Source organism: Aristolochia californica, unplaced genomic scaffold, assembly GCF_029961685.1.
Source record: "Aristolochia californica isolate CCGP_79_NKW_82.1479 unplaced genomic scaffold, dmAriCali1.0.hap1 SCAF_10, whole genome shotgun sequence".
NCBI classification, from domain to species: domain Eukaryota; kingdom Viridiplantae; phylum Streptophyta; class Magnoliopsida; order Piperales; family Aristolochiaceae; genus Aristolochia; species Aristolochia californica.
The window spans coordinates 3,050,604-3,078,349 of NW_027181771.1; the positions used below are offsets into that span (position 1 = coordinate 3,050,604).

General features: G+C 36.9%; 1 protein-coding gene across 1 annotated transcript; it reads left to right on the plus strand.

Moving 5' to 3' along the window:
* The first annotated feature begins 3,294 nt into the window (after positions 1-3,294).
* Positions 3,295-27,320, plus strand: LOC137934001 (protein DETOXIFICATION 44, chloroplastic). Its single transcript, XM_068778176.1, has 14 exons — positions 3,295-3,648; positions 3,834-3,955; positions 6,795-6,953; positions 7,023-7,156; positions 8,918-9,053; positions 18,494-18,590; positions 18,720-18,820; positions 22,588-22,751; positions 25,423-25,494; positions 25,635-25,751; positions 25,835-25,930; positions 26,072-26,193; positions 26,704-26,820; positions 26,916-27,320. Exons 1-13 carry the CDS (start codon positions 3,374-3,376, stop codon positions 26,771-26,773), a joined length of 1,665 nt encoding a protein of 554 aa, XP_068634277.1. The 5' UTR covers positions 3,295-3,373; the 3' UTR covers positions 26,774-26,820; positions 26,916-27,320.
* Positions 27,321-27,746: the final 426 nt, after the last annotated feature.

A 27,746-nucleotide genomic window follows, 5' to 3' on the forward strand; every position in this document is an offset into this window, starting at 1 on the left:
GTAGAAAAAGAAGTACAAAGAAAGGCATTTGGTGAAGCCTAAATAAAGAATTTCATGTGTTGTGGTAAATTTTTACGCAACTAGAATATTCAAGTGCGGGGAGAATAGAATATGAAATATTTACATCTTTGAAAGATTTTGTAGCTAAACAATATTAAAGACCAAGAATTTTTCTTTGCAAGTTAAAGTTCGCAACTCCAACTTGTTGAGGAGTGCTGAAGAGTGTATATGGAAGAGTCTTACATAAGTCTCATGGTCGGAAATATTAGAAAGAAAGAACATATATGGAAAAGTCCTACATGAGACTCATGAGAGGAAGTCTTACAAAAGTGTTTTAGTTCAAAGATGTTTTAGTTATTTTAGTTCTTTATAATTGATGTTTACTTTGTTTCTATTAGGAGTTCTATTATGGGTGTAACTGGGATAGATAGTTTAATTATACTTTGATGCTAAGTGTTCCCCCTATTATAAATAGAGGATCATTTTACTCAATTAACACAAAATTAATGCTTTTTTTCTTTCCTAAAATTTCAACAAAAAACACTTCCACACATACAACCATAATAACATAATAAAAATTATAGTGACTCACAAGCTATTGTTATGCATCCACTCTCAATGTGTTTCCAAAATTTGAAGTTCATTCCATTATTGAAAAGGCAAACAACACTTAACCATCGAATAGCATTACAATTAATTTCGACAAAAAGACTTACATGATTTCCATTAGGCTACAAAAACCTAATACACAACAACTCAAGACAACCATTGCATTTTTTCTTTAAGTGAGTACCCAACTCGCTTGACCTACTACACAATAATTCTAGCAACAAAGACTTCTAGAATAGATCGGAAAGAGGTTTTAGATTTGCATACACAAGGCTTGCACAATTACAATGTGCAAGGAACACTATCTTACAATATAATTATAATAAGTGCCGTTTGTATAGGCTGATTTAATAATATAAGATAAATTGAGAATAGCACACCCAAGCCAGAGTGCCTAATGACGTGATGAGTAGAAGTTGCGACTAAAAAGATTTAGAAAAATAATATTCTTTTTGAAATTCTCAAATATGATTTGAGCAAAAATCAATTTGTGAGCTGGTAAAGAAGATAATATGAAATTTGAATTGAAGGAGGATAGTTGAATACTATTCAATGATTTTAAAATCAAATCCAGACAATTTCAACGTTCACATGCTAAACACAATAAGTGCTTTTAAAATCAAAGCCTAGGGTTCTTAGCTATTTTAGAATGACAAAGATTTGAACTTTTAATCGTAATGGAAGTCTCCTCAAATAATTTGAAATATTTGGAAGCTTTGGAGTTGGTAGGAATCACTTGGGCGTTCCTTTCTTGGTTTGAAAATGGCGAGTTTGATTAAATAGCACAATCCTAAAGTTCTAAAAAGTAGTCGATGCTCTTTGAAAATAACTTTTTGGTTTGAAAATGGCAAGTTTGATTAAATAGCACAATCCTAAAGTTCTAAAAAGTAGTCGATGCTCTTTGAAAATAACTTTTTGTCCTCATAAGAAAAGCAATCAAAACATGCATAAAGGATTGCAAATAAGATGGTTAAGACGATGACATGAGATCCTTAACACAGTGGAAGATATTAAAAATATTTGAAGACCTAAAAACTCCAAATTCAAGCTAAAAAAATCTCCTCAACAAGTTTTGGGTTTGACTTGGTTGATCAACATTTCTTCTTTTGTTGTAGAACTTGGTCGATGAACTTGCTTCTAATAATATTTTGGTTTTACCAACTAGACTTTCAATATTCTTTTAAATTAATTTTTTGTCAATAAACCTTGTTCAACCAACTCGACTTGGTCAATCAACTTGACATCCATTAGCTTTTTGTATTAAAATCTTGGTTTATCAACATGACTTAGTCAGTCAACCTTCTTCAACTGCCTTGTTATGTTAAATCCTTAATCAACCAATATGACTTGGTCATTCAACATTCCTTCAATACTTTGTTTTTCCAATTATTTGATTGGTCAAACTTATTTGTTTCATCAAGTGCTTGTCAAATCCTTAATAAGTTTGACAATTTGTTCTTAAGCAAAAAAAATGGTTTCATTTGTTTGTTATCATAAAAATAAGGTGAAACGAGGATTTTTAGACAAATTCAAATCCTACAAAGTGGGCACCCCTTTTCTAATATCTATATATATATTTTGTGTAGAGTTGCATACAAGAAGGGAGGGGCTCAAATCTCTCCCTCATTTTGGGAGAAGGGTGACCTCATTTCTCATATCATGTCCTTGTCTTGGAGGGCAAATCCCACCATCCCCCTCCCCTCCTCCTGAACAAAGAGGGTTGCAACCAAACTCCCTGTTGAGGAAGGGCAATGTTTGTTTCCCACAAAGAGAACTCACTAGTAAAATAAAGAAGAGCATTGTCAACCTTCCTTTGCATAATCATCAAGACCTCATAAAAGACATATGAGGAGGTAGGATTGCATCCCCCTCCTTGATTGGAGAAGGTTGCTCAGTTATCCTCCTCTTATAGCTAGGGAGAAGGGAATATAAGTGAGCCCCCTTCCCTTTTTAATTTTTAACAACAAATTTAAAAAGAATTTATATATGATATTAAACAAAAGTAACACAATACGAACGATCATTTTACTTTGATTGCTAATATTTTATGTTGGTAAAACTTATAATATTGTTATATTTACAACGATAGTCTTTAACGACATTTTAAAAATATGATATTAAAAAATTAGTGAATAGGAGTTTAGTCATCAGATAAAATTGTTAGGCATAGTGACTAGGGGTGTAGTTATCTGTTAAAATTGTTAGCCATGGTGACTAGGGGTGTAGTTATCTGATAAAATTGTTAGGCATGGTGACAAGGGGTGTAGTCATAGATAAAATTGTTAGCCATGGTAACTAGGGGTGTAGTCATAGATAAAATTATTAGCCATGGTGACTAGGGATGTAGTCACAGATAAAATTATTAACCATGGTGACTAGGGGTGTAGTCATAAAATTGTTAGCCATGGTGACTAGGGGTGTAGTCATCAGAAAATAAAAATTGTTAGCCATGGTGACAAGGGGTGTAGTCATCAGAAAAAAAATTGTTAGCCATATCGACTCGACTAGGGTATAGTCATATGGTAAAATTGTTAGCCATGGTGACTAGGGGACTAGGTGTGGGTGGGGGGTAGGGGTATTGCCCAGTCAAATTATACTATGATAGTTTCTTTGTAATGTCATGATTCTTGGACCACCACGAATTGTGGGCAAGCGCCACAGGTTTTCGAGATTCCAAAGATATTATTTGCCAGCGCTTAGTCATCTATCTCGACTTTCCTTGATCTCTGGAAGCTCGGCAAATCCCCCTTACCTGAGAATTCAAATGGCCGTTAGTCTTTCCCACCCTCTCCCTTGCTTCTACTATATCTGCAGTAACAAATCCTCTTCATGTCACTCCACTCCCGCAAGGCGGACCTCTCCCATCTCATCTCTTGAAAGGCGCCCCAAGCTCAAATTAGCCTATCGAGTTGTCCCAAAGTGTTTGTCTCAGAAAACTTCTGTTCGTACCCAGAACGCCGACAATAATCTAGTACCAAAGCCGAAACCTTCCGTGTGCAAGAAAAAAATCACGAGCTCAAGACTCTTCTTCTGTTCATGGTCCGCAGAATCGATTTATCGTCTTTTCTGTGACATAGGGAACTGTAGTGGCAAAGACATCTCTTGCGTTGTTCTTTTTTTTTTAAGCCAATTCTGATCTTGTTATGCTTCCTGTTATTATTGCTATCATCGTTACTATTGATTATTATTGAATCTGAAGCTTGGGAATTTGATACGATATGCAGGAACGATTGGAAGATCGATGAGCTTGCTTTGGAGATACTAGCAATTGCACTACCAGCAGCATTGGCACTTGCTGCTGATCCCATTGCATCGCTAGTTGACAGTGCATTTGTGGGTCATTTGGGTAAGTTTATTCATTTGAAAAACCGTGGCCTTGTATCTGAAATGTCATTTAGAGATAGTTATAACTTGGTGGAACCAGTCTCAGTAAGTATTTCCTGAGAAGGTGTCAGATTCTGTATCTTTTGATCAATTAGCTTATACTGCAGAAATGAGATTGGACCAGTTGACGTAGAAAACTTATTTTTCCAGATTACTGATGCTTAGGGTACCAGGTAAAGAAAGCCAAGCTGAATCATTACCCACTAGAACCTACATATGGCCATACATGCACAGCCGCTGAAGTCCTTATCCCAACTTAAAACTGTTCTGAGTAATGTCATTACTTCGAGGAGAGGAAGGGTGGTTTGCAAGAATCTGATCTGGAATGTTGATTCCTTATTCTTCCAGCTAGTGTGAGCTAATAATTAATTTTCAGTTCGAGGCCATACTTAGAAAGTCTTATTTCAATGAGTGCAATTACACCATCCACAAGAATGTCATTCCAATTGTGAAAATTTCACTTAACTATTTGGTTCCACAAGGATGAACCTAGAGGGAATGAAGGGGGAGGGGGGGCTAATGTTAACTAAAAATCTCCCTAACTGACAAGTATGTCTCAATCAAGCAGTATAGATCCTGCAATCACAAGTTAGTTATCTATAGTAGTTCATAGCCTTCTCTACGGATTGCTAATCGACTCTCTAGGTGTTTGCATGTCAGAGTTAATTCACTATATTCAGTAGCTAAATAACATCTACAGGAGCAGACTGTAAAGGTTTAAATTATAACACCTGCCCACATTTGGGACTTACAATCAGTAGTCACTAGGTACACACACCTAGACCCACAAAAAGATTTTCAGCTACCAATTAGCTTATCTAAGCTTAATTAGTTGGTCTACAAATGCAAGGATCACTTGTTTTACTAATTGTAGCATAAAAGCCTTTAACAAGGCAGATTTTACAATTATATAAACACAATAATGATTCACCCAGTCTAGGTGATTCTATCACAACAATAACAACTCAATTTGATCTCAAAATGAGTTTAAAGTATAAGCATGATGATATTTAAGAACTCAATACTTAGATTTTTGAAATATAGCTGTCAAAGGCTTCAATTGAGAGTCTAATTTAAAAAAACTCATAGCTAAAACTCCAGCTGAACTCAAATATATGTTTCAAAATACAAGGAGCAAAGTCAGCTAAGAAACGACTAAGCACAATTAGTAGATCTCAAACTAAAAGTGCAATGTACTAAGCTTTTTCGAAAACCTCTTGGTTTTGGCCCATTTTGTTGAATTCAAGAATCACGAGTTGTTTGGAAGGCTTGGAAGAGCTTGGGATTGCTTTGATTTACAGTGGGAAAGCATTATCTATAGTGTGGGGTGTGAATTTTCTTAAATAGAGCTAAATTAAGTGGTAAAAAACTAGCATTTTCTCATGGTCCTTTGCAAAAGTTGACCAAATCAAAACATAAAAATCTCGGGAAAATAATTAAAATTAATGTTTTGAGCTGTTAATCAAAATAATAGGCAACTTACAAATTTTGGAGACCCATAGTGGCCAAATCAAATTTCTGAATCTTTACCCACAACATTTTTGGGTCGTCCTGTTCAAAGGCATATAGACTGTCTGAATGGTCTTCAGAATTTCCCCTTTCATTTTCTTCAGTCTGTCCAGATGGTTGGTTGGACCGTTCTTATAGACCCTTTACTCTCTCATGTCCATGCAGAAGCTATCGGTCTAGTAGAACAGTCTTCCTTAACACAGCATATTTCATCCTTTTTCTTTTTCTTATATAGAGTTTTCTCTCCTGGGCATTTGGGATGATATCTTTCTGGTCGAACAATCCTTCTGGTAGTGTATCTTTTCTAATTTCTTCTTTATGTCTTCATTAGCCTTGTCATTTGGACGTTTTAGGGTCAACAAATACAAATAGAGAGCTTTATCTCTCTTGTCCAGTCGAACAGTTGTTAGGCATTTATACAATCATCTTTGATCTTGAGCTGTCGTTCATTCCTTTTTATATGGGGCAGTTAGGCAGTCCTTGGTCTATAGAACGGATGTCCTGCAATTTTGTCTGAGGATTTTTCTATTATTATAGCTCACTCAAACTTCATAATTTGTTGATTAAATGTTTGTTATTATCAAAATTAACTTAAAGGCGATCTTGAGACCAACATTAAGATGCTGTGTAAATGAGGCAAAACCATTGTTTGTGTTTGCAACTTGTAACGGCTTCACACTGCTTCTAAAAGTTTTGCTCCAATTGGTCCCTTCTTACTTCACATACTCACTTAAATTAGTTACCAAGAGAAAATACCTCTGATTGTCTCCCCTCCCCCCACCCCTTCCAATTATTCTTTAGTGATCTATTTTTCAGCTTTACTGCATGGCACAATAAAGGTTGTATAATGGGTCATCCTGCACATGTTGATTTGAAAAGAAGGTTGAATTTCCATGTCTGTGGTGCTACTTCTGTTTCGTCATGAGGCTTTTTCAGGGTTATGACATGAGATTAATTACTGACAATCAAAACCCTTAATTTATTTACAAAAGAATATACCCTTCATATCACTACAAGAAACATCTTTACCCAAGAAGAAATGAGCGCTGTTATCCATGTCTCCAACTAATCCTGCTTCACTGGGCATGCAAATTTTTTGTTTTACCTATTGATGCTCAGTACTGCTCATGCTTCATTATGGCAATTTTTCGGTTGACTTGATGATACAAAAAGATTTCCATCAAGTAGTTCATATTTCCAATGGTTCTTATTTGATTAGTCTTGTGCTGCATAATTTGTTTTACATTATTAAGATGCAAAATGCAAACGGCATCTTTGTCATTCTTGTGCAGGATCTGTCGAATTGGCTGCTGTCGGTGTTTCAATGTCTGTTTTCAATCTGGTGTCAAAGCTATTCAATGTTCCCTTGCTTAACGTTACCACATCTTTTGTCGCTGAAGAGCAAGCCTTGGTCCAGGAAGGCAACAATAATGCGTTCCAAGTTGCCACAGGTTACAGATTCTAAGCTAATGCCACAAGTAAGATCGTTTCATTATACTGAAGGTGGCTCACTTTTGTAGGTAACAAAAAAGGCAAGAAGCTCCTACCGACAGTATCAACTTCTTTAGCTATGGCTACCGCTATTGGTATTGCTGAAATGGTGGCACTATCCGTTGGTTCAGGCTCCTTGATGGATGTCATTGGCATAACTGTTGTATGTAACACGTAAGCCCACATGAATAATTTTTTTAGTTGAACATTGTGCTATCTATTTTCTAAATATTTAGTACACGTTTTCTGCAGCAAGTTCATTGAGAACTTTGAATTCATCCCTGATTTTAAATGAATCTAAGATCGCAAACTGTTGGACCTTGATATGACTTTAGTAATGGGGTGTGGGAAGAGTGTTTTAGCTATTTTTATATTTTGTAATACATTCTTTTCTATCTTTACAATTGCACTTTCTTTTTGAGTTTTACATGTGTATCTTTTTGCTTTTGTTACTTTGTATAGAGCTTTTCTCTATGCACTTTGAAGTTCCTTAGCCTTTTCAGGTCTTGTGACCCACTGAGAGTATTTGCTTAATCTGTTTCTACTCTTGCTGGTTATCTTGTTAATTTATGCTTCTCATGGTAGTGGTTAGGTTTGGTTTTGCTCTTGCTTTAAGGACCATGAAGACACTTCCTAATGGTTTGGTTTTGCTCTTGCTTTAAGGAGCGTGAAGACACTTCTTTTGCTCTTGCTTTAAGGAACATGAAGACACTTTTTAATGTATTATGTTGGGGTTGAGCTAGAGTGTTAAACACCCATGCCATTCAGTGTTTGATTTTGTTTTTCTGATAACAATGGGAAGGTGGTTTCCATTGAGAGAGCTCCGGAGGGAGATGTAAGTATAGAAATTCATACATACATGCAAAGTGAGAACATGAAATAAGGTAAAAAAGGGGTCAAAGCAGGAGGCAGGTGACAACGAGTTGTTGTCGGGTAATTCCTTTCCTAGCCAAAGCATCAATTATGCTGTAGGCACACCTATGTGTGTGTGTGTGTGATCAAGTGTTATTCAAAATTTTAGAAATGCCTTCAATTTCATAAAAGGAAAAACCCAACTGATTAGGGGGACAAGGGTTTTGAGTCCCATTCAATGGCAAAGGGTGCCTGAAATCTGCCACTGTCTGTGGACCTTAAAGAAGCACTCTCACATCTGCCATCTTGATTCAAAGTGCACAGGGTAAATGAGAATGGACATGGCTGGTCCTTAATGACTCTTTGTCATTAGCCAAGTTAGGTTTGCTTTTGAACTGCTATCAACTTTTCGCTTTAACCAATCCTCAGAAGGACTTCAAGTGACAAGATTGGGTATGATGCGATCAATTGAGTAGATGTTATCGTTCCAATGTCTTCTGATTATTGAGAGAGGAACATGGGAGGTCTCATGTAGATTGCTTGGCCAGAATAGATTACAATGGAATAAGAATATTGCCTGTGGCAGCCATAGATGACATCAAGAAATTCTTTCCAGTTGTTCCCCATGGTATTGAAATGATTTGGTCAAGGAGGGCTGATAAGGAGGGAAGCATGATTGCAGTCCAAAGGCGCTCCAGACTTGCCTTGAGATTGGGCAGAGGAGGAAGAGGTAGTCCACAATCTTGGAGTGTAGACCACAGAGCTTAAGTTTAGTAATTAGCAATGTTTCTTCTCCTATGAGTTGTGCAATATTGAGAATCTTATCTTTTGCTGCAACCAAAAGGTAGAGGTGACTTTTGGAGGCAGTGGGATTGTCCAAACAATAGTTGTTGACACCTAGAGGAGCATACAAGTTTGGTCTTCATTCTGTATAAATGATACCTGTTTTTATTAGTTTGAAATAATGTTATGTTTGGTCAATTGTAATCTCAGCAGTTTCAAACAGCACTCTTTATTTCCATTTGCACAATTTGCTAAGAAATAATTCACTGAAGTACTTATGGTTATACAGGATTCACCAATGCGTGCACCTGCTGAGCAGTTCCTCACTCTGAGAGCTTTTGGTGCTCCACCATTGGTGATAGCTCTTGCCACACAAGGCATTTTTCGTGGGTTTAAGGACACGAAGACACCGTTATATGCTGTAGGTACGGTGCCTGACATCTCAATTAATCATTTTTTTTTTACTTTTTGGAAAAAAGAAATCATTTTAATAATTCTTTTCATCATCTAATCTTTTTTTGTTTTGAAAGCTCTCTTTTTTATATCTTATTAGATTCTGTTGCTGTTTATTCAGGATACATATGTCTATTCTCTATGTGATCTCTTTTACTTTACATGAATATGCGTGTGCATCTCCATAGTTCTGTTTACAACCTATTAATAACAAAATTCTAAATTCTAAATTCAAACAAATGGATCAAATCTATCTTGTAAAATCAAGGGAAGATAAAATAAAATAAAATAAAAAAGAATTCATTAAAACAAATAATCACCCAACCACATTGTGGTGGGTCCTGGTGGGGCCTGATGCCTCCGAGTGTACACTTATGTGATCGGCGGTATACTAGTAGCATTGCTAGATTTTTTCCTGTACTCTGATCACGAGGCCCTTCGCTATCTCAATTCCCAGAAGAAACTTAATCGCAACATGGTTGATGGGTCTAGTACCTGTAGCATTCTTTTGTTTTAAAGCACCAATCAGGAAATGAGAATAAGGTGGTAGATACCCTAAGTTGCAGAATTAGCTTGTTGTACACTGAGAGTGTTCAGGTTATTGGCTTATAAAAGCTCATAAACAATTACTCCTCGTGTTCCGATTTTGGTGGTGTTTATACTGATTTACGAGAGGGATTGTGTCATATCATTAATGACTTCCACATCCAGAATGATTATTTATTTCGAGCCGACAATCTGTGTGTGCCCCGTCCTTCAATGCAAGAGTTCTTGATTTGGGAAGTCTACGTGAGAGGACTCGGGGGATATTTTGGGCGCAACAAGATCATTAAGGAGGCAGAATGTCGATTTTACCGACCCTAGCTTGAAAAAGGGACGTTACAAAATTGCGAGGACAATGTAGGACATGTCAATTGGCCAAACAGAAGAAACAAAACACAGGGTTGTACACCCCTTACCAGTCCCTACATCCCTTGGTAAGACCTCAGCATCGTTTTCGTCTTAGGCCTTCCTCGTACCTTTCAGAAACATGACTCTTATCTTTGTTGTGGTGGACTCTTTTTCCAAGATGACTCATTTTATCCTCTGCACCAAAACTACCGATGCCTCCAAAGTTGCTTGACTTTTCTTCGATGAGATTGTTAAGCTATATGGTCTTCCTCAGATCATAGTTTTTGACCAGGATGTTCACTTTATGAGCTATTTTTAGAAAACTCTGTGGCATTTGGTGGGTTCATGATTGAAATTCTCTATTGCCTCCCTCCCTCATATTGATGGGCAGACAAAAGTCATTAATCGAAGCTTAGGGAACCTACTTCACTGCCTCGTGGGTAATCACCACCGAACTTGGGACTTAATTCTTCTAGCTACTCAATTTGCATATAACAATTTGGTGAATACGCCCGATAGGCATGAGCCCTTTTCAAGTTGTCTATGGTTATCAACCTCGGAAACCTTTAGATCTCATACCTATTCTCCCCATGTTAGGGTTTCTGAGTTGGCCAACTCATTTGCACGTGGAGTTCATGAATTGCATGCGGAAGTGACTCAATGTATTCAAGCAAGTAATGCCCAATACAAACTTTAGGCTGATGCGCATAAACGTAATAAACAATTTAATGTGGGTGACTATGTCATGGTTCAAATTCGACCGGAACAGTTTCCTACGGGGATTGCTTGAAAGTTGCAATCTCATGGTGCAAGACCATTTAAGGTACTAAAAAGAGTAGTCCAAATACTTATGTTGTTGATTTGTCACCTGATTCAGGAATTAGCTTCACTTTTAACATTGAGAACTTGATGACATATAGGAGTCACTCATCCATTCCTGATAATCCTTTTTGTATTACACCTCCAAACTCTACCACATTGACAGATACAACTCCCATTTCTTCTTCTGAAATACCTTTGAATCTTATTCCTCTTCTCATCACACCGCCACAAAAAGACAATATTGATGCTATTTTAGATGAACAAGTTGTTTTTACCAGGGTGATTGGATTCAGACTACACTTAGATTTCATGAGAGACATTGCAACAACTAGACTCTGATTTATTAGAGTATTATTAGAGCCACTAGGAGTTACACTCGATGGGGTCGAGTTTCGCCCACCCCGGGAGAGTTGGTGGGGACACCCGTATGCCACCGATCACATGAGTGTACACTCGGAGGCATTCGCCCCACCAGGACTCCCCACACTATTGTTGGGTGATTATTTGTTTTTACGAATTCTTTCATTTTATTTTTATTCTATTTTAACTTCCCCTGATTTTACTAGACAGATTTTATCCATTTGTTTGAATTTTGAATGTAGAGTTTTTGTTATTAATAGGTTGTAAACATCTTCTTCTTCTTAAAAAAGAAAAAGGTTGTAAAAATAATCATGGAGATGATTGATGAATGAATGAAATCTTTTCTGTTACCTTTTTCTTCTCATTCCTCCTCCTCTTCTTCTCCTTCGAATTTCAGCAACGGTGTTGATTAATCAATAATCAGGTGCGTTAATTAAAAACCATGTATTCATTCCTCATCAGGTAAGAAGTGTCGTCCATGGTCAGTTTGGTCATTTTCATTCAAGGGGTAGTTTAGTCCTATGCTTATTTCATATCTAGGCTTATTATCTGCTCATTGTGGAAGGGGACTCCAAGGTAGTCATTGGCTGGTGCTCCTCCACTGCATTCCCTCCATGGCATCATTGACAACTATTTCTTGATATTATGGACCTTGTTTCCTATATTGCCTGCTCCTGGTCTCATGTACTTAGATCAACCAATTCGACTGCAGACTCTTGTGCTAAATTGGGTCCCTTCCCTTCAATCTCTTGTTGTAAGGGGAGGCTTCCCTTGATGTATTTTCTTGCTATCTTTTGAAATAAAATCATCACCATTTCAAAAAAGAATATCTAGGTTTATTATGTTCCTTCTTATGTACTTAGTTTACTGTTTGATGTACTTAGAATGAGTGAATTCTAATGCATTAGTTGAGGGGCAAATATGTCTTTATATGTTATTTCTCTTAAGTGAGTTAATGAAAGAAGAAGGGGTCAAGTTCAATTCTCAATTAGGCTTCTTCTCAGCTTGTGGCAGCCTCCTCTTGTTCTTTCTTTCTTTCTTCTAAATATCTCTCCTTGATTTCTCTAAACTCATTATTTTACATGGTACAAAAGTGGATCTAAGTGTTTCTGGTAAGCTCCATCTACTTTTTCCTTTCCTCTCTCTTCTTGTCTGGTGTAGATGCTGTATTGTTTATGCTAGTGTGAATAATTCCCCATAAGTTAATATAGGAAAAGTCAAATACTGCTGAAGTGAATGCTCTTCTATTCGGCCTACAAATCTTCAAAAAGCGCCTCCATGGCAAGCTACTTATCGAAGGAGACTCAAAGACTATCATCAGCTGGTGTTCAAAAGATAGCTCCCCCCCTTGGCGCCATTGGCCAATCACTAATTGTGTTGCTGACATCGTGTCATCCATTCATTGTAATTGGAACCTCGTCCCTAGATCAGCCAATTCTTTGGTTGATAAATTGGCAAAATTCGGAACCTCCCAGCAATCTCTCATTGTTTGGGAAGGTTTCCCCCCCTTGTAATTTGCTCGTTTGAACTCTCTCTTAATAAAATTCAGCATCATTTAAAAAAAACTTTACTGGTCTTTGTGAGATGAGTTTGGACCCAACTTAAATATAGTGATAGAGCAGGATATCTGCTTTGTTGAGTCCAATTTGTGCCCCTTCAATTTGTACCCCGTCTGTGTTGTTCATATCTCAGGTCAATTGTCTGTTTGAGTAGGCTTGGATGTTGGGAGAGTGATAGTTGAATCATCCCATTTGGGTTAATATCAGGAAAAGTCATGTAGTTATGAATTGGAAAAATACCTCCTAATGGCTTATCATTTTGGGATGGACTTGGATCTAATAGTTTAAAAGTTAGAGATTTTTTCTATCTCAGCTGGGTTTTTTAGATTCTCTTTCCTTTCTTTGTGCCACAACCAATAGGTTGATGGTGTAAGGTAGCTTTTTAAGACTATGTTCGATAGATATATGCTCCACAGTGGGGTAGTTTACTGCTGCTCATTCCAGTCTGCTGAATCTACCTACATGGACTGGTTACTCCAGTGCTTGCTGTTTTTATGAAGTTTTGCTGAAGTACAACTGTTTTGGTTGGTTTCTGAAGGTATGAATGTACCGGATTAGTTACTAATGTTTGGTGGGTTGGCCTGATTATTGATCTTAGGAAAGGATGACAAGGATGGGAGACTTATGCAAATGGTCACTGTCAAAGTCAATGGTAGAAATTATTTACTTTGGCAAGAGATACGCAGATTTTTCTGGAGGCTAAGAATGAGGACAATTATATCTGGAAACTGGTTCCATCTCCTCTTCCTATTGGTTGGAAGCAGGAGAAGGAACTAGTGATGTCCTCACAATTGAATAGCATGAAGCTGACAATTAGTAGTTATGTTCTATGGAATTTCTAAAGACATGAAGACACCCACTAGAGGATGTATTCCCAATATCAATACCTGTCTAGAGTTGATGATTTGTACTTCATATTATTCTTTATGCAAGAAGGGAGAAGTTGATAGCTGAGTTTGTTGGTGAAGTAGTATCTGGTAGAAAATTTGCATGTATCCTCCAGTCACTCAAGATGAAAAGTTGCTTCTTAGGTAGAAGGAGGTGATAGCAATAGTTTTGTATCTACATGTCTTTGGTCTAGAGTATGAGTCTATTAGAACAAAGGTGTAGGAAAGTTGAGAAGGGCCATTTTTTGAAAATAATTGTTCCTGTGTATTGCAGGTTGAACCAGCTATGATTCCTGTCATAAATTTTGGAAACAAAACGAATGGGTTTGTGTTGAATTCAATTTCTATGTAAGCTGCAAGGGGATGTGGTAATTGCCAAAGAGGTCGAGGCTATGATAGGGGAGATCATGGTTGTGGCTGAGATGACAGGACGCATGTCTGCAAGGGATGCACTAACCATTTTTCAGAAAAGTGCTAAAAAAAATTGAAAACCGTGGTGGGATAATCAAGCTGTTCTGGGTGGTAGTGGTGTTTCTCTTGGTGTGTTTGAATTTGATGCTATATCAGAAACTAAAGATGAGGTACAGAAGTAGATGCATTGGTTGGAATAGGTGTATGCGTCATCCTTTCTTATCCAATCTACTCTCTCATCCTTTATCAGTGCCACTCTAGCCCATCTAGGTTCAAGTGCTTTTCATGCTTCTCCACTGGTAAGTGGGTCACTAATTCTGATGCTTTCCCTTATATGTCAGGTATTTCTTATTTTGCTTATATAACTCAGCCTTCGACATTTGGTGAATTGACTCTTGCCAATAATTCTGATTCTTGTGTTTGTCGTATTGGAGTACCCATGCCACTCCAAAGTCCTTATGTTTTGTTTTATATGTTTCAAAATTTTCTAATAATCTTCTTTCAGTTAGTCAATTTATTTATCTTCTAAATTACTTAGATGCTTTTTCCCTTTTGCACATATTAAGATTTTGTTGGATTTTTGGGTTGAGCCCGATTCAATCCCAAAATGACTAGCAACTTAGGAGGCCTATTTCTCTGCCTTATAACCCATTAACTTTTCTTCTCATTTTTCAATGTAGTATTTTTTTCTACTAAAGATTCCCCCTCACGTCCAAACTTACACATAATAGGTCTAAGATGTGGGCACAAACCTTCTAATGAGGCACAAACACTCTAATGGTGCACACTAACTTCTTCATGGAGCCCACAACACACATACTCCATAACTCTAATGGTGCACACTAACTTATTCATGGAGCCAACAATACACATATTCCTACCTTTTGAAGCGCACAACACATATATAACCTAGGGAGCACAAATTGGACCTTAGCCCATACACACAACCTGCTTTGATACCATGTCGGATTTTTGGGTTATCCAAAAATGACTAGCTACTTGGGAGGCCTATTAACCTTATAAGACATTAATTTTTCTTCTCATTTTGTCAATGTAGGATTTTTTCTTACTCAATAGATCTTAAGACAGAGGATGGTTAGTGAGGGATATGAGTGACAAAGACTTCATTACTGTGAAGATGTTACTGGCTTTACAGTCACCTGTCTCCCATTGGTGACTCGCTTGTCCCGCTCACTTATCTCCAGTTAAGTTCCAAATCTTTCCTTATGATAGTCTTTTTGTCATTTATAGGTGACACTTGTCTTCTGGGAAACATAAGCAACATTGTCGTCTCATGTTAATAACAAAATTCAGCTCCATTTGATTTAGTCACTCTAATGAATGAGGTCCATGTTGGTACCTAGTCCATTTGGTTACAAGTATTTCGTTTTGTTTGTTGATGATTGTAGTAGGATGAGTTAGGTTTTTGATGAAAGACAAGTGGGAAGTTGATGTATGCAGGTTCTTGTATAATTAAATAAAAGTCCAATTTGGTGTTCCTATTTATGTTTTATGTTTTTTACAATGTGCTTGAATATGTGCATCATTGTTTTGCTGAATTTTGTGATTCTCATGAACTTGTTCATCATGCCTTGTATGTTTATACCCATCAATAGAATGGGTAGTTGGGTGGAACCAAGACACTTGATGTGACTTGTATCTTGTTATTTCTTATAATATATTCCCAAATTTTTTTGGGGAGGTGTTGCATTATCACCGAGTTTGGATGGTCAAATTTATGTGTGCTTAACCAAGAATTTAGGCTGTTTACAATACCTCATCAAGTTTTTGGCTGTGTTTTGTTTGTAAATTCCTTTGGATCTTTTATGGACTAATTTTTTCTAAAAGTAGTTAAGTGTGTTTTCCTAGGGTATTCTTGTCTCGAAATAGGTTAAAAATGTTATGATCCTCTTGCAAGGAATGTGTATAGTTTGGCTGTTGTGATTTGTTGAAAAACAAGTACAAGGGAATTTTGGTCATTTTATCTTACCCTCATACTTATATCTTGGTGTAATCTTGTTTAGTATGTTGAATTAAATCCATGGTCAAATTTTCATGTATATAGGTCATGTAGAATAGGAGATATAAGAAGATTAGGGTTTCACTTAAGTGATGGGCATATTTGTAATTTTGATCAAACCTCTTAAATAAATAAGTTGGTGGTCGTGCACGACCCCCAACACAGCTCTATCTTTTGGAGCTCTTTCTTCTCCACTTTCTCTCTCTCTTATTCTCTCCCTCAATCTCTCTCTCCTTACCTTTTTCAACGTTCTTTGCAGATACCCATTATATGCTCACTCTAATGGATCCCATGTCTATGCCTCATGGGTGATTCCTCTTTTATTCCTAGTAAGTATCGTGCCACAAACTTTTTCTGAAACACTCTTGCAAACAACATTGCAAGGGTATCAAAGAAAGAAGAACACAAGTTTAGACAATGCAGCTCCTCTTCCATCATTACCTTTGCAAGGGGATCCTAATGCATTTGACATTGATCTCCCTATTCCTTTGAGAAAAAAGTGGTATGTTCTTCAATAAAAAATCTATTGTCTAAATTTGGGACCTTTGACCATTTCTCCTTCCAATATTTTGTATTTGCACTATCTAGTTCTTATGTTCCTAAGCCTCTACAAGAGGTTTGGATTTGTCTAGAGTGGAAAGAATCAATGGACGAGGAAATGCAGGCATTGGTGCCAAGGCAGACTTGGGGACCATGTGATCCTCCAAATGGTATTGAGATTATTGGATGTTATTCGGTTTAGACAACAAAGTGCAATCCCAATAGAGTGGTGGTGACATATAAAGCCAAGTTCCTCACTAAAGTGTATACACATGTAGATTGTTTTGAGACTCTCTTCAGTAGCTAGATTGAACTCTCTCAGAATCCTAATTTTTGTGGTTGTGAACAAAGGATCTTGTCTAATTATTTGTGAAAAAGGCCTTTCTATATGGAGTAAAGAAGAACTGGCTCACTATGAATCTCTTGGATATGTTGATCAAGGGATGGTATGCAAATTAAAGGTTATTCATGTTTTGAAACAGCACCCTCGAGCTTGGTTCGGTACATCCACTAGCGTCTTGATGTCTTTGTTCTTAAGAGAGACGTGACAGTTTTTAGATAATATATGTTGATAGTGGCTGAGTTAAGTGAGCACCAGGATATATTTGTAATTCTATTTAGTTTTTAGAAAGAGGGCAATGATTTGCAAGGTATTACGGCTATCATTTAAAATCTCACTTTCAGACCAAGTATCTGGGGCATTTATAGCATGTTTTGGAATACAAATAGTAAATCAGAAAAGGTGTATCTCAAAGAAAGTACGTTATTGTTTTTCTCTAAGGAAATACATTATTGATTTTTCTCACGGAAAAGACATTATTAATTTACTAAGTGAAATAGGAGTACTTGGGGCTAAACTTGTTGAATCACCACTGACCTTCATGATGATCAGAGTCCTATTTTAAAAGACAAAACTCAGTACAAGAGACTAGTGAAAAGTTAATTTATGTTATAGTGACTTGGCCAGGTATCTCTGATGCTGTGAGTGTGGTTAGTTTATGAAGAATCCTATGCAAGCCCATGTAGAGTTATAGGATCTTGAAATACTTGAAAAGTGCTCAAGATAAACTAATTTGATATTTGTTGGCATGATTATCTATACATGAAGGGATTTTCTGATGTTGATTATGTTGGGTCGAAGATTAGGACATAAAAAAATGGGTACTGCATATTTGTAGGAGGTTACTTGGTTGCATGGAAGAATAAGAAACTAACTGTGGTGGTTTGGTCTAGCATTGATGCTAAGTAGAGCCATGACCCATACTACATATTCATAGTGTTATCAGCTCTCTCATTGTTGAGTTTGAGTTTGTAGTTGAAGAACCTATAGCGATGGGATGTCACAATCAGGAATTATCTTTATTACAAACAATCCAGTGTTCCATGAGAGAACCAAACACATTGAGGGGATTACCACTTTATCAGATGTTGTCATGAGTGAGAAGATAGTGATCCCGTATGTTCGATCAACTAATTGACTTGGAGATTTCTTCACTTTAGTCGTTGGTGAAGGAAGTTTGATATATTTTCTAATAAAATAGGGCTATTCATTATATGTGCTGCAACTTGAAGGGGAAGGGTTAAGTATTGACCAGGGGCTTTTTTGGCATTTTTATTTAGAGGTAATTTAGTCATATGCCCTCTCCCATATCTTGGTTTTTTATTTTTCTTCTTAGCGGAGTTAGGAAAGGAAGATGGGGTTGAGTTTGACTCCCAATTAGATTTCTTAACTTGCGGCCTCCTCTCTCTTTCTCTATTCTCAATCTCTCTCCTTAATCTCTTTACACTCATTATTCTATATTGTAAATACAGAGCAAAGAAACTTGAGGAAATATAATGATTAACTTTCACCTGCATCACAAATATCCTATTCAATTTTACTGTTTTTCTTCATATAACGTATTATTGTCTTGAATAATCAGGTATTGGTAACTTACTGAATGCTATATTGGATCCAATACTGATATTTCTATGTGGTATTGGCATCAGTGGTGCTGCTGTTGCTACTGTGATTTCTGAGTACGTCTCTTCTGAAACAAAAGTATATTTTTGAAAAAATATGATGGGCTTTATGATGCATCATTCTTGAACAGCTATAGAGTATCACTCAGCCAGACTTTCATTTTTTGGTGCCCATTTCTTTCTCAGGTACGTGATAGCTTTGATCCTTCTTTGGGAGTTGAATTTGAAAGTCATTCTTGTTCCTCCAAATATTGATGGGGTTGGGGTTGCCCGTTATGTGAAATCTGGTATGGCTATCACCCACATGTACAAGATGTTTCTTCTCTTGTAGACTACTTTGTTCACATGGTAATCTGAAGGGATTGTGCTCAGTTTGTTTTTACTTTAGCTTATTGTCATCCTCCTGAAAATGTATTGTCATTAACTAATAACTACATGATACCACGTGTTTGTGAATTTCAAAGTCAAAGAATTGAAGATCCACTGGTTGCTGATGACTATTTATTTTTCAACTGCTGAATTCCATGAATATTACATTAGAGCTTCCATAGGGAGCATAAAGCAATAGATCACACATTAAAGAGTCATGGCTACCCTAAATGCCACAACCCAAGGATTTCTATATTTACATCCATAGCCTCTAGAATATTGTTGGAGATACAATCCATTAGTTTGAGAAAATTCTCTTATGTGTCTGCTTTGCCACAATTATTTGGAGTATTTGGATTCAGTACAACAGTATTTCATGTGAAATCCCTATCTACTGGTGGGATGGTTGTAAAACTCTTTTATCTTATACTCTTCTCGGTAAGTAAGATCCTAGAGTTTTGTTGGCTTTCAGAAAAACAGATAAAAGATGGAAATCTGAGTAAGAGAAAAAAAGAATGGATAAGATTAATCATCTTGTCCTCCTCCTTTATTATCTATTTATAATTGAAGATTACAATGCTTTCCTTATTTGAGTATGATAGAGAAATGAAAAACAACTAAGGACTCCTACATGCAGTCTCTTTCCCTGTTATACTTGAATTCTCTTCTTGTTATATTTTCATTAGCATATACTTCAATACTCCCTGTCAAATTGGCAAATGTTAAGTATAAATGCCCAACCTATTACTAACTGATGACACTGAAGCTGACTTTGAAGTTTTTGTAAATACGTCTTCAAACTGACTTTCTGATGAACCATGTTTGCTTTGTTTGACACTCTCTCATAAAAAAAAATTCCTTTAAAAAGATTCATGGATGCGATGACTATATGAGACTTGCAATAGTCAAATAAATTATTGGGCCTGATCTCAAAGACCGTCATGTTTTGACTCCGTTTCAAGCTAGGGAGTACATAACACGAAGTCCAGCTTGAATTGAAAATTTTCACTGAACTATAATATGAAGCTTTAAATTGCTCTCAGCATTTATCATCCTCTCCCTCTAAATAGCTACTCCATCTCAAGAAGTCCAATTGGATAGAGCCTATAACTTATTCAAAATCCAATAAGCTAGAAAACAAATAGTTATGTCAAGGGGAGAGATCCTCACTACCTTAACTAGAGGGCATGATCAGGAGTGGCCTTAAGCCGAGTCTAGCTTATTTAAACTCGGGCTCAGCTTGAGCTCATATTTGAGCCTATACCTGAGCTCGAGCTCGTGCTAATCCTTGGGCCTATAGCTGACTCAAGCTTGTGCTTGACCTTATAGCTGAGCTCGAGCTTGGTTCAGCTCAATGTAGATGTGACAGCCAGGACAGCTCAGAGGGAGAAAACTGAGAATGACAACACTAGGATCTGGTTGCTGAATCTGCAGCTCTTGGATCACTGTTAAGCCTTCTGAATTTTTCTGCCAATTTGATTCTATTTGATTTAGATCTGAATTGATTCTACCTAGTTGCCAGATTTGGATTTGTGCCGGCAATTTGATTCTATTTGATTTAGATCTGAATTGATTCTACCTAGTTGCCAGATTTGGATTTGTGCCGGAGTGCAAGGATTGCAATGAATGTACACACCAATCCACAATATTATATTGAAAAGACTTTTGTTGTTCAATGTTGTTTCAACACAAAAATTAGACTTCCACTTTCAGGAACCACAAAGGCATAAGAAGAGGAGCACCTTCCTGTGGCATGATGATAGGTAATGTGAAAGTTTCAAATTACAAAAGAAAAAATGCAAAAGAATGCAAAAAGTACCCTTTTTTTTATACTTGTGCTTTTAGATCCACCAAAAAATTAAAAATGCTTTCTGGGAAAGAGAAACAGTAAAATTTTGGCTGACAGTGTCTTGGCAAGTCGAAGGAAACAAGAATAGACACAAGATCGAGGGATGGGAAACAAAGGGGAAGAAGAAGACAATATAAGGAAGAGGAGGATCTTGACTTCTGTGATGAAAAAGAAGGGGAGGTAAACGAGAACAGAGGCAAGATCGAGTGATGGGAAACAAAGGAGAGGAAGAAGACAACAGATGGAAGAGAAGGATCTTACCTGTTTGTCCAATTAAGAGAGAAGACTGAGCATCTGGCTGAGTAAATGATTATCAGCTCTGGGCATTGAGAGAAGACTGAGCATTTGACTGAGGAGAAAAATTAGGAAATTGCCTTTTCTTGATATTTATATATAATGGCATCTTCATAAACCTCTTATTTTCAAGCCAGCTCACAAGCCACCGAATTGAATCAAAGAAAACTTGAGCTTCTCTCGATCTATCTAATGAGTTTAGCTCCAAGCTCAAACTCGGCTAAAAGATTAGCGAACTTGAGCCTGAGCTGCTTGTGAGGTGGCTTGGCTTAGTGCCACCCCTAGGCGTGGCACAATATACAATAAAAAGGGGTAAAAAAAGTAGGCGACACAAAAAATAAAATTCAAAATCAGCAATTTATGGAAAGCTCATTAAAAATTTGTTTAGAGGCAGTATATAGTGTTGTGGTACTTAAAACGGGTAGAGAAAGAAACAGTCAGTTGTAGGAAGATCAAGTGAAGAAACTGAGTACAAGCAATGGTTCATCTACTTGTGATTATGTGGCTGAAGTCTTCAATTCTAAGTATGGGCTCTTGGTTACTAAACCCATGGAGATGTGATGTGATAACTAAGCAGATGTTCATTCTGAGCAATGCTGTTTCCTATGAGCAATCAAAGCATATTGAAGCTGAGTGTCAGTTTGTTAGTAATACAATGTTGTCTAGAGTTATCTCTATGCCCTATGTGAAGTTCATGAACCAATTTGTTGATATATTCACAAGGCTCTAGAAAAGAAAGATTTATCAATTTTTGCAACAAGCTGGGGTGGTTTGACTTGTATGCCCTAATTGAGTGATTAAAGAGCAGTGGAAGAGTTTTAATTAATGTTATGAGTTAGTATACATTAGTGAAGGATATTGATGTATAATAACTTATTAGTGCATTCTTTGTAGTAAGTGTATCGGGCGTATTAACGTAATTGTGTAACAAGTGAGAAATTAATGAGTGTAAAGGGGAGAGGGGTTGATCTCTAGACCATCTCTAGACCCTAATCTTTTTTTCCTCTTCTTGTGCCAACTTCAAGGAGCCTCTTTCTCTCTCTTTTCTCTATTTTATCCTGAATCCAACTTTAATTCACTTCTACTCACATAAATAACATTTCTGCTTTAAAAATGAAGAATGAACATATTAATTTGGGGCATGCTAAGGCTGGTGTCAGATTCGTCGTTTTGATCAGGAGGCTGGTCTCAGATATTTTAAGCTGGTCCTCGTTGAAAGTAGCAGTTCATTGGGCCCATAATATGGAAGAGGCATGATAACATTTTTATGGGACATTTCCTTTTCTATGTCTGTCAGATTTAATCTTGTCGAGGTAGATGGAAGTTCATGATAGCAGCATAAGTGTAATTTTGAGTATATTCCTGTACACGTCTACACTTGTCAGGTTCCACTGCCTAGATAACCAATCTGTGCTTTTTTCAAAACCATCAATGTGGGCTGCAATGTTAAGTATGTGCTAAAATATCAGTATGTGCTAAAATTGCTTCAATTATATGCTTATTCCTCTAAGCGGCTGTTTTGTATTTTGTTATTTCATATAGGGGGGCTTTTGACTGGCAGAACCATAGCGGTGCTTGTGACAATGACTTTGGCAACATCCATGGCAGCACGATTAGGCCCCATTCCTATGGCAGGTCATCAGATCTGTTTGCAGGTGTGGTTGGCAGTGTCCCTCCTGAATGATGCTTTGGCTCTTGCAGGTCAGGCAAGTAATACTCATTTAATTAGTTACCATGCATATACTTTACCACCAATTTCAACAAACAATATAGCACTTTGCTTGTTTCTTCCAATCTCAAAATTTTGTCTCGTGGTTTAAGATTTTGGTTATGGCTTAGGTCCAGTCAAATCCAATTGTCAAGTTTCGTTCTAATCTAGAAATTCTCTCTTTTCCTCTATTTCTCTAGTTTCCCATTTTACCTTCTTCAGATTACCCTCTTTAAGACTGAAAAGTAGATTATAGTGGCCAATCATCAACTCCTGAACTGCTTCAGCCATCGCTATATTCTGGGTAACTGCATTGCTTTGTTCTGGTTCGGTGCTGTCATTGGAGAATGTAACCGTTACAGTGCCTTATGAAGAAAGGGTGAATAAGATGGATGAACTGGGAGGAAAGTTCTCATCCTTGAAAACTTGGTTGAATTTCTCTACAACCATGCCTTCTGCTTTTGGTGTAGATGCTCACAACTTTACAGTAGGTTACATAATTCTCTGTGACTTTCTCTTGGTACTGTTGTCCGGTTAGAGGTAGGATCATCTCACTCTCATAAATTTCTCAAAGGGCCCAGTCACAATGTCTCAGAAACGTTGATTCTGGAATTGAGCTCATCTTCCGTCTTCCCCTTCCATTTCTTGGTGATATGAGTCAACAATTCCCCTCCAAGAAACAGTGTTATCTCTTCCTTTTGTTGGTTTGAGTTTTTAGCAGTAGGTCTGTGTTTTTCCTGTCAGTTGATTAAGCTTAAAGTTTATCTAGTTACGTTACTGTCGCTTGTTCATTCTTTTCATTTGTACTGCTCTGTCATGGTGTGCTTGCCACAGTTGATGTGTCGTGGCATATGGAATTCTGATTGTTCTGGCAGTTTTTTCTGCATCTTGGGTCTTTAATTTCTGGTCTTTGTTGTTTTTTTTGGCTTTTCTGTTTTTTTTTTTTTTTTTTTGTGGGTGATCTTTGATTGCTCTGGAATATTAATCTGTTATTGTGTTTTTGTGTCTTGAGTTGTTCTGGTTGTTTGATTTCTGCGCATGGAGTTTGCTGTCGCAAAGATTTCTTCTGTCTTCTGCAATCTAAAGTGAATGGCCGCTTCAACTGATTCTGTCAGTATCAAGTGAGAGGAGTATCTCTCGGTTCTTGCATTGCCATTGCTAGAATTCTCTTTCGAGATACCTTTGCACAAGAAATGCCCAGTCTGTTGCCTCTTGCCTCTTGTTATCCCTGTATGGCTTGGTTATGTGCCTGTTACTGCTTGATTGATTTCCTGTTGGGTTCCTATGGCTGCTGGGAATGTTTCTAGAACCTGTAGGAGGTGAATTTGGAAAGTGCCACATTATTCATCTCTTATTCAGCGTCAAATGAATCTTTGGCAGATATTCTCTAAGAATGGTCTAGCGTCAGCAACTTCTCCAAGTTTGTCTTTTTGTTTCATTTTGGGAGTTCCCTTGTATACTGCACCACATCTCCTCCAATCAGCGCTGATTCAAGTACTTCGTATGTCTTACCTTTTGAGGTCAACATCCTAGCAATGAAGGAAACAAGTCCACAGTAGTTTCCATTTGAAAAAGGCTTTGTCTTGATTTCAATCATTAATTAGTCTTGGTGATTAATTTCATGGTTGAGTTTTCATGGTGAATTTTTTTGGTTAATTTGATGGTTGATTTAATGGAAAAACCAGAAACCAGTAACCAAAAACCTGGAAAAAGATCTTCCCTTATGTAGATTTCTGCTTCAAAGAGGAGAAAAAACTTCCAAAGATCCTTCCCAAATGCGATTTATTGCTCTGATACCATGTGTAAAAAGTAAGAAAAAGAGAGGTTGAAGAGAGAGAATGAGAAGGAGAGAGCTTGTAGAAGAGAAATTGAGCTAAGAAAACTGACAATTCGTGGTTGGACTTCCTCCAGCTTCTACTTATAGATTTAGGGTTGAGTCAGTGAGGTCAATTTACAACATTGCTCCTACCATAAGTGAAAACCCTAATTCTCTATATCTCCTATTCTACGTGTCCCCTTTACATGAAATTTGGTCCTTAAACATAGTTTGACATGTAGAATAAGATTACATCAAGAAATATAAATGACGACAAGGTAAAATAACCAAAATACTCCTGTTCTTGTTTTTCAACAATTGCTTTGGAAGATTTTCTTCTTCCTCAAAGTCAGCCATGTACAACATCAGTTGGTCTTCTTATTTTGCTATGTATGGGTGATTTTGTCTTTTTGTGACTTATTCTTGCCCTTGAGTGTTTTTTATTGTTGTTCTTAAGTGGGTTTACGACCTTAAGTGACCGGTGCTTAGTAACTGTTATCAACATAGATGTGAGGAAAAGGTTCCATCCCCCCTGTTTTTGCTGTTACTTATTCTTGAAATTACCATGATTTTAAAAAAAAAGGAATATGCTTTGCTTATGAATCTTTTTCCTTTTAAGTTGATACTAGCTAAAATTTTGCCTCTTATACTAGGAAAAGATGTATTTGTTCATTCAAGGGTTAGTTCTATCCTTGCAATCTGCATGGATTTATATAATGTTACTGTTGGGTCAGAGCCAGCTACCCTCCAACTCAAACTGATTTGATTTGACCTATTGCTACCCCTTTTAAAAAAAAAAAGCAACTATTTTCATGAGAAAAGAATATTGTCTCTGATACCTATTCTTTTACAGGCTCTTCTTGCTGGGGCCTATGCTCAAGGGAACTATAAAAAAGGTCGCCATGTGATTAACAAAGTCATACAGGTTGATAATTTATTTTTCCAACATCTGGATAATTTTGTGTTTCTAATTTTGTCTGAATTCATTGAAACATAATATAGAATTTTTTTTACTGGTCTTAGTGAATGGTGTTTCAGATGCTTTTATTGTTTGAATGCAATCAGATTGGAATTGCTACTGGAGTTGCTTTAGCTATCATCATGCTTGTTGGATTTGGACCTTTTTCTAGAGTATTTAGCAATGATCCAGCTGTTCTGAAGGTTGCCTTGTCCGGTGTCATGGTAAGAAAGTAAATGCAACCAGTTATCTGGGCATACCTCTCTTAGTGAAGTGACGTATTATGGTTGTTCAAAATATATTGCAGTTTGTTGCTGGGTCTCAACCCTTTAATGCCCTTGCCTTTGTCATGGATGGGATCTATTATGGTCTTTCAGACTTTGAATATGCTGCTTATTCCATGGTATGTTTACCTTGCCGCATGGTAGAGAATGTTTGTTACCCACTTTGTATAAAGTACAAAATTCTTTTTTTGGGTAAAATGTATAAGGTTTGTGATTATTTACTGGTGTTAAAAACCTTGTCTCTTGTCTCTTTTGTTCAGATATTTTCAGGACTTATTTCTTCAATATTCATGTTGGTGGCTGCTCCTCTGTTTGGTCTTGTTGGAATCTGGACTGGATTGTTTCTTTTCATGGCTTTGCGTGTCTTAGCTGGATTTCAGAGGTACAATTTTCATTTAAGGAGACTCCTAATATGGCTTTAAAGTTTCTGGGATCAATAGATCTCTGATCTCCTCATCCTTACTAAAATTTTGATTAAGTGAGTTGAGCTAGTAAATCACAAAACATGTACTTACTGTTGTAAGTTGTGTTGGCTGGTTTCCCGTTGCCTATCCAAGCTATCTGCATAATTTCGTCGATTGGTAGATCTTCTTTCTGAAAGTGTAAGTGATGTGTACGTTTGAGATGCCTGAAATCTTTTTGAAGTTTAGAAATTTCCATAAATTATTTTCTGTAGTTTTTTCCAATTAATCAATTTCCCCATTTGTATACAATAAATTATTACTGGGGCATAATAGAACATCTCCATGATGTTTGCATGAGCAATGCTAGCTCTTATTTGTTTTCTCTATGCACGGCTTCTGTATCATTTGCTGATAGGTCAAGAGTTTTTATGGTTTTCAAGGTCTCTTTTTTAATTGTTTCTATACACTCTAAATTGCAATTTCTCTAGATTCGGTGCCAAAGATGGACCATGGAAACTGATTTGGTCCGATACAGAGATGAGTGTCACAGAGGAATGATTGGAATTATCATCTGGCAAGATGTTAAGCACAATGAGACTCCTAAGGTTAGTTTATTAGCTCATTTCTTGGCTTCATTATGAAGAAATTAATGTAGTTGATGCTCCTCCATACCTACTCTGTACATATTTTATTGAGTCAGAATCTTTGACCATTGGGGTAATTGATCTTTGACGCCTGGAGATGCATGTAAATCAAGAACTTGGACCATATTGCAGTTTAAGTTGAACCCTTGATGGTTAGAAGGATCCATTGAAGAAATTATAGGTGGCCACAAAGGTTGTGCTTTTCCACGTTTAGTTGTCACTGAAGGCCAGAAGAATTATAGAAGCAAGCTGTCAATTCTTTTCAAGTTTTCGGATCGAAGAATATAGAGTTGCTGATCCCCACTTGTTGCGTTTTTTCCCCTGTATATCTTATGACTCTCATTTGAGTTAATTTGCTTGGCTCTATAACATGAACATGGTCAGGGTGTTAGCAACTCAATTGTACATAACTGTCAGGTTGTTCATTCTTTTCTGATAAATGATAAGAGTGGAGATCAATGTGTTAGAATGTAGTAAGCAATGGTTATTTTGGTTTATGTAGTCTACATTATTTTCTATCATATGCACTTTCTTTGAAACTGAAATTTGGTCCAGAATCTGGCTCCAGCTTCATGTTTTATAATGTGATGGTGCTGATGGGACTACAAAATGCTGGTTCCGTTTGCATATAAAATCCCCAACTGAAAGACTCAGTATGCTTGGAGTTCATGTTAGAGGCAGACCCAAGGTCAACTTGTCCCAGTTTTTCATATACTGGATCTTATTATGCTGCAAGCTGCTCTCATTTGTACTTGATTCTTGTATTACTCACCAGAGCCTATGAAATACAAATACATAAAATATCGGTACTATGTGATTTATTCAATTTGGGCTAAGTGATTTGCTCGGGGGAGACGATCAAGGAGAAGAAGCCAAATAAAAGTTTT

Excerpts from the sequence above, each read along its gene's own strand:
- LOC137934001 (XM_068778176.1), top strand. The coding sequence starts at position 3,374 with ATGGCCGTTAGTCTTTCCCACCCTCTCCCTTGCTTCTACTATATCTGC. Across the intron at positions 7,157-8,917 it reads ATGTCATTGGCATAACTGTT|GATTCACCAATGCGTGCACC; the intron begins GTATGTAACACG and ends ATGGTTATACAG. Across the intron at positions 25,752-25,834 it reads TTGCCTTGTCCGGTGTCATG|TTTGTTGCTGGGTCTCAACC; the intron begins GTAAGAAAGTAA and ends AATATATTGCAG.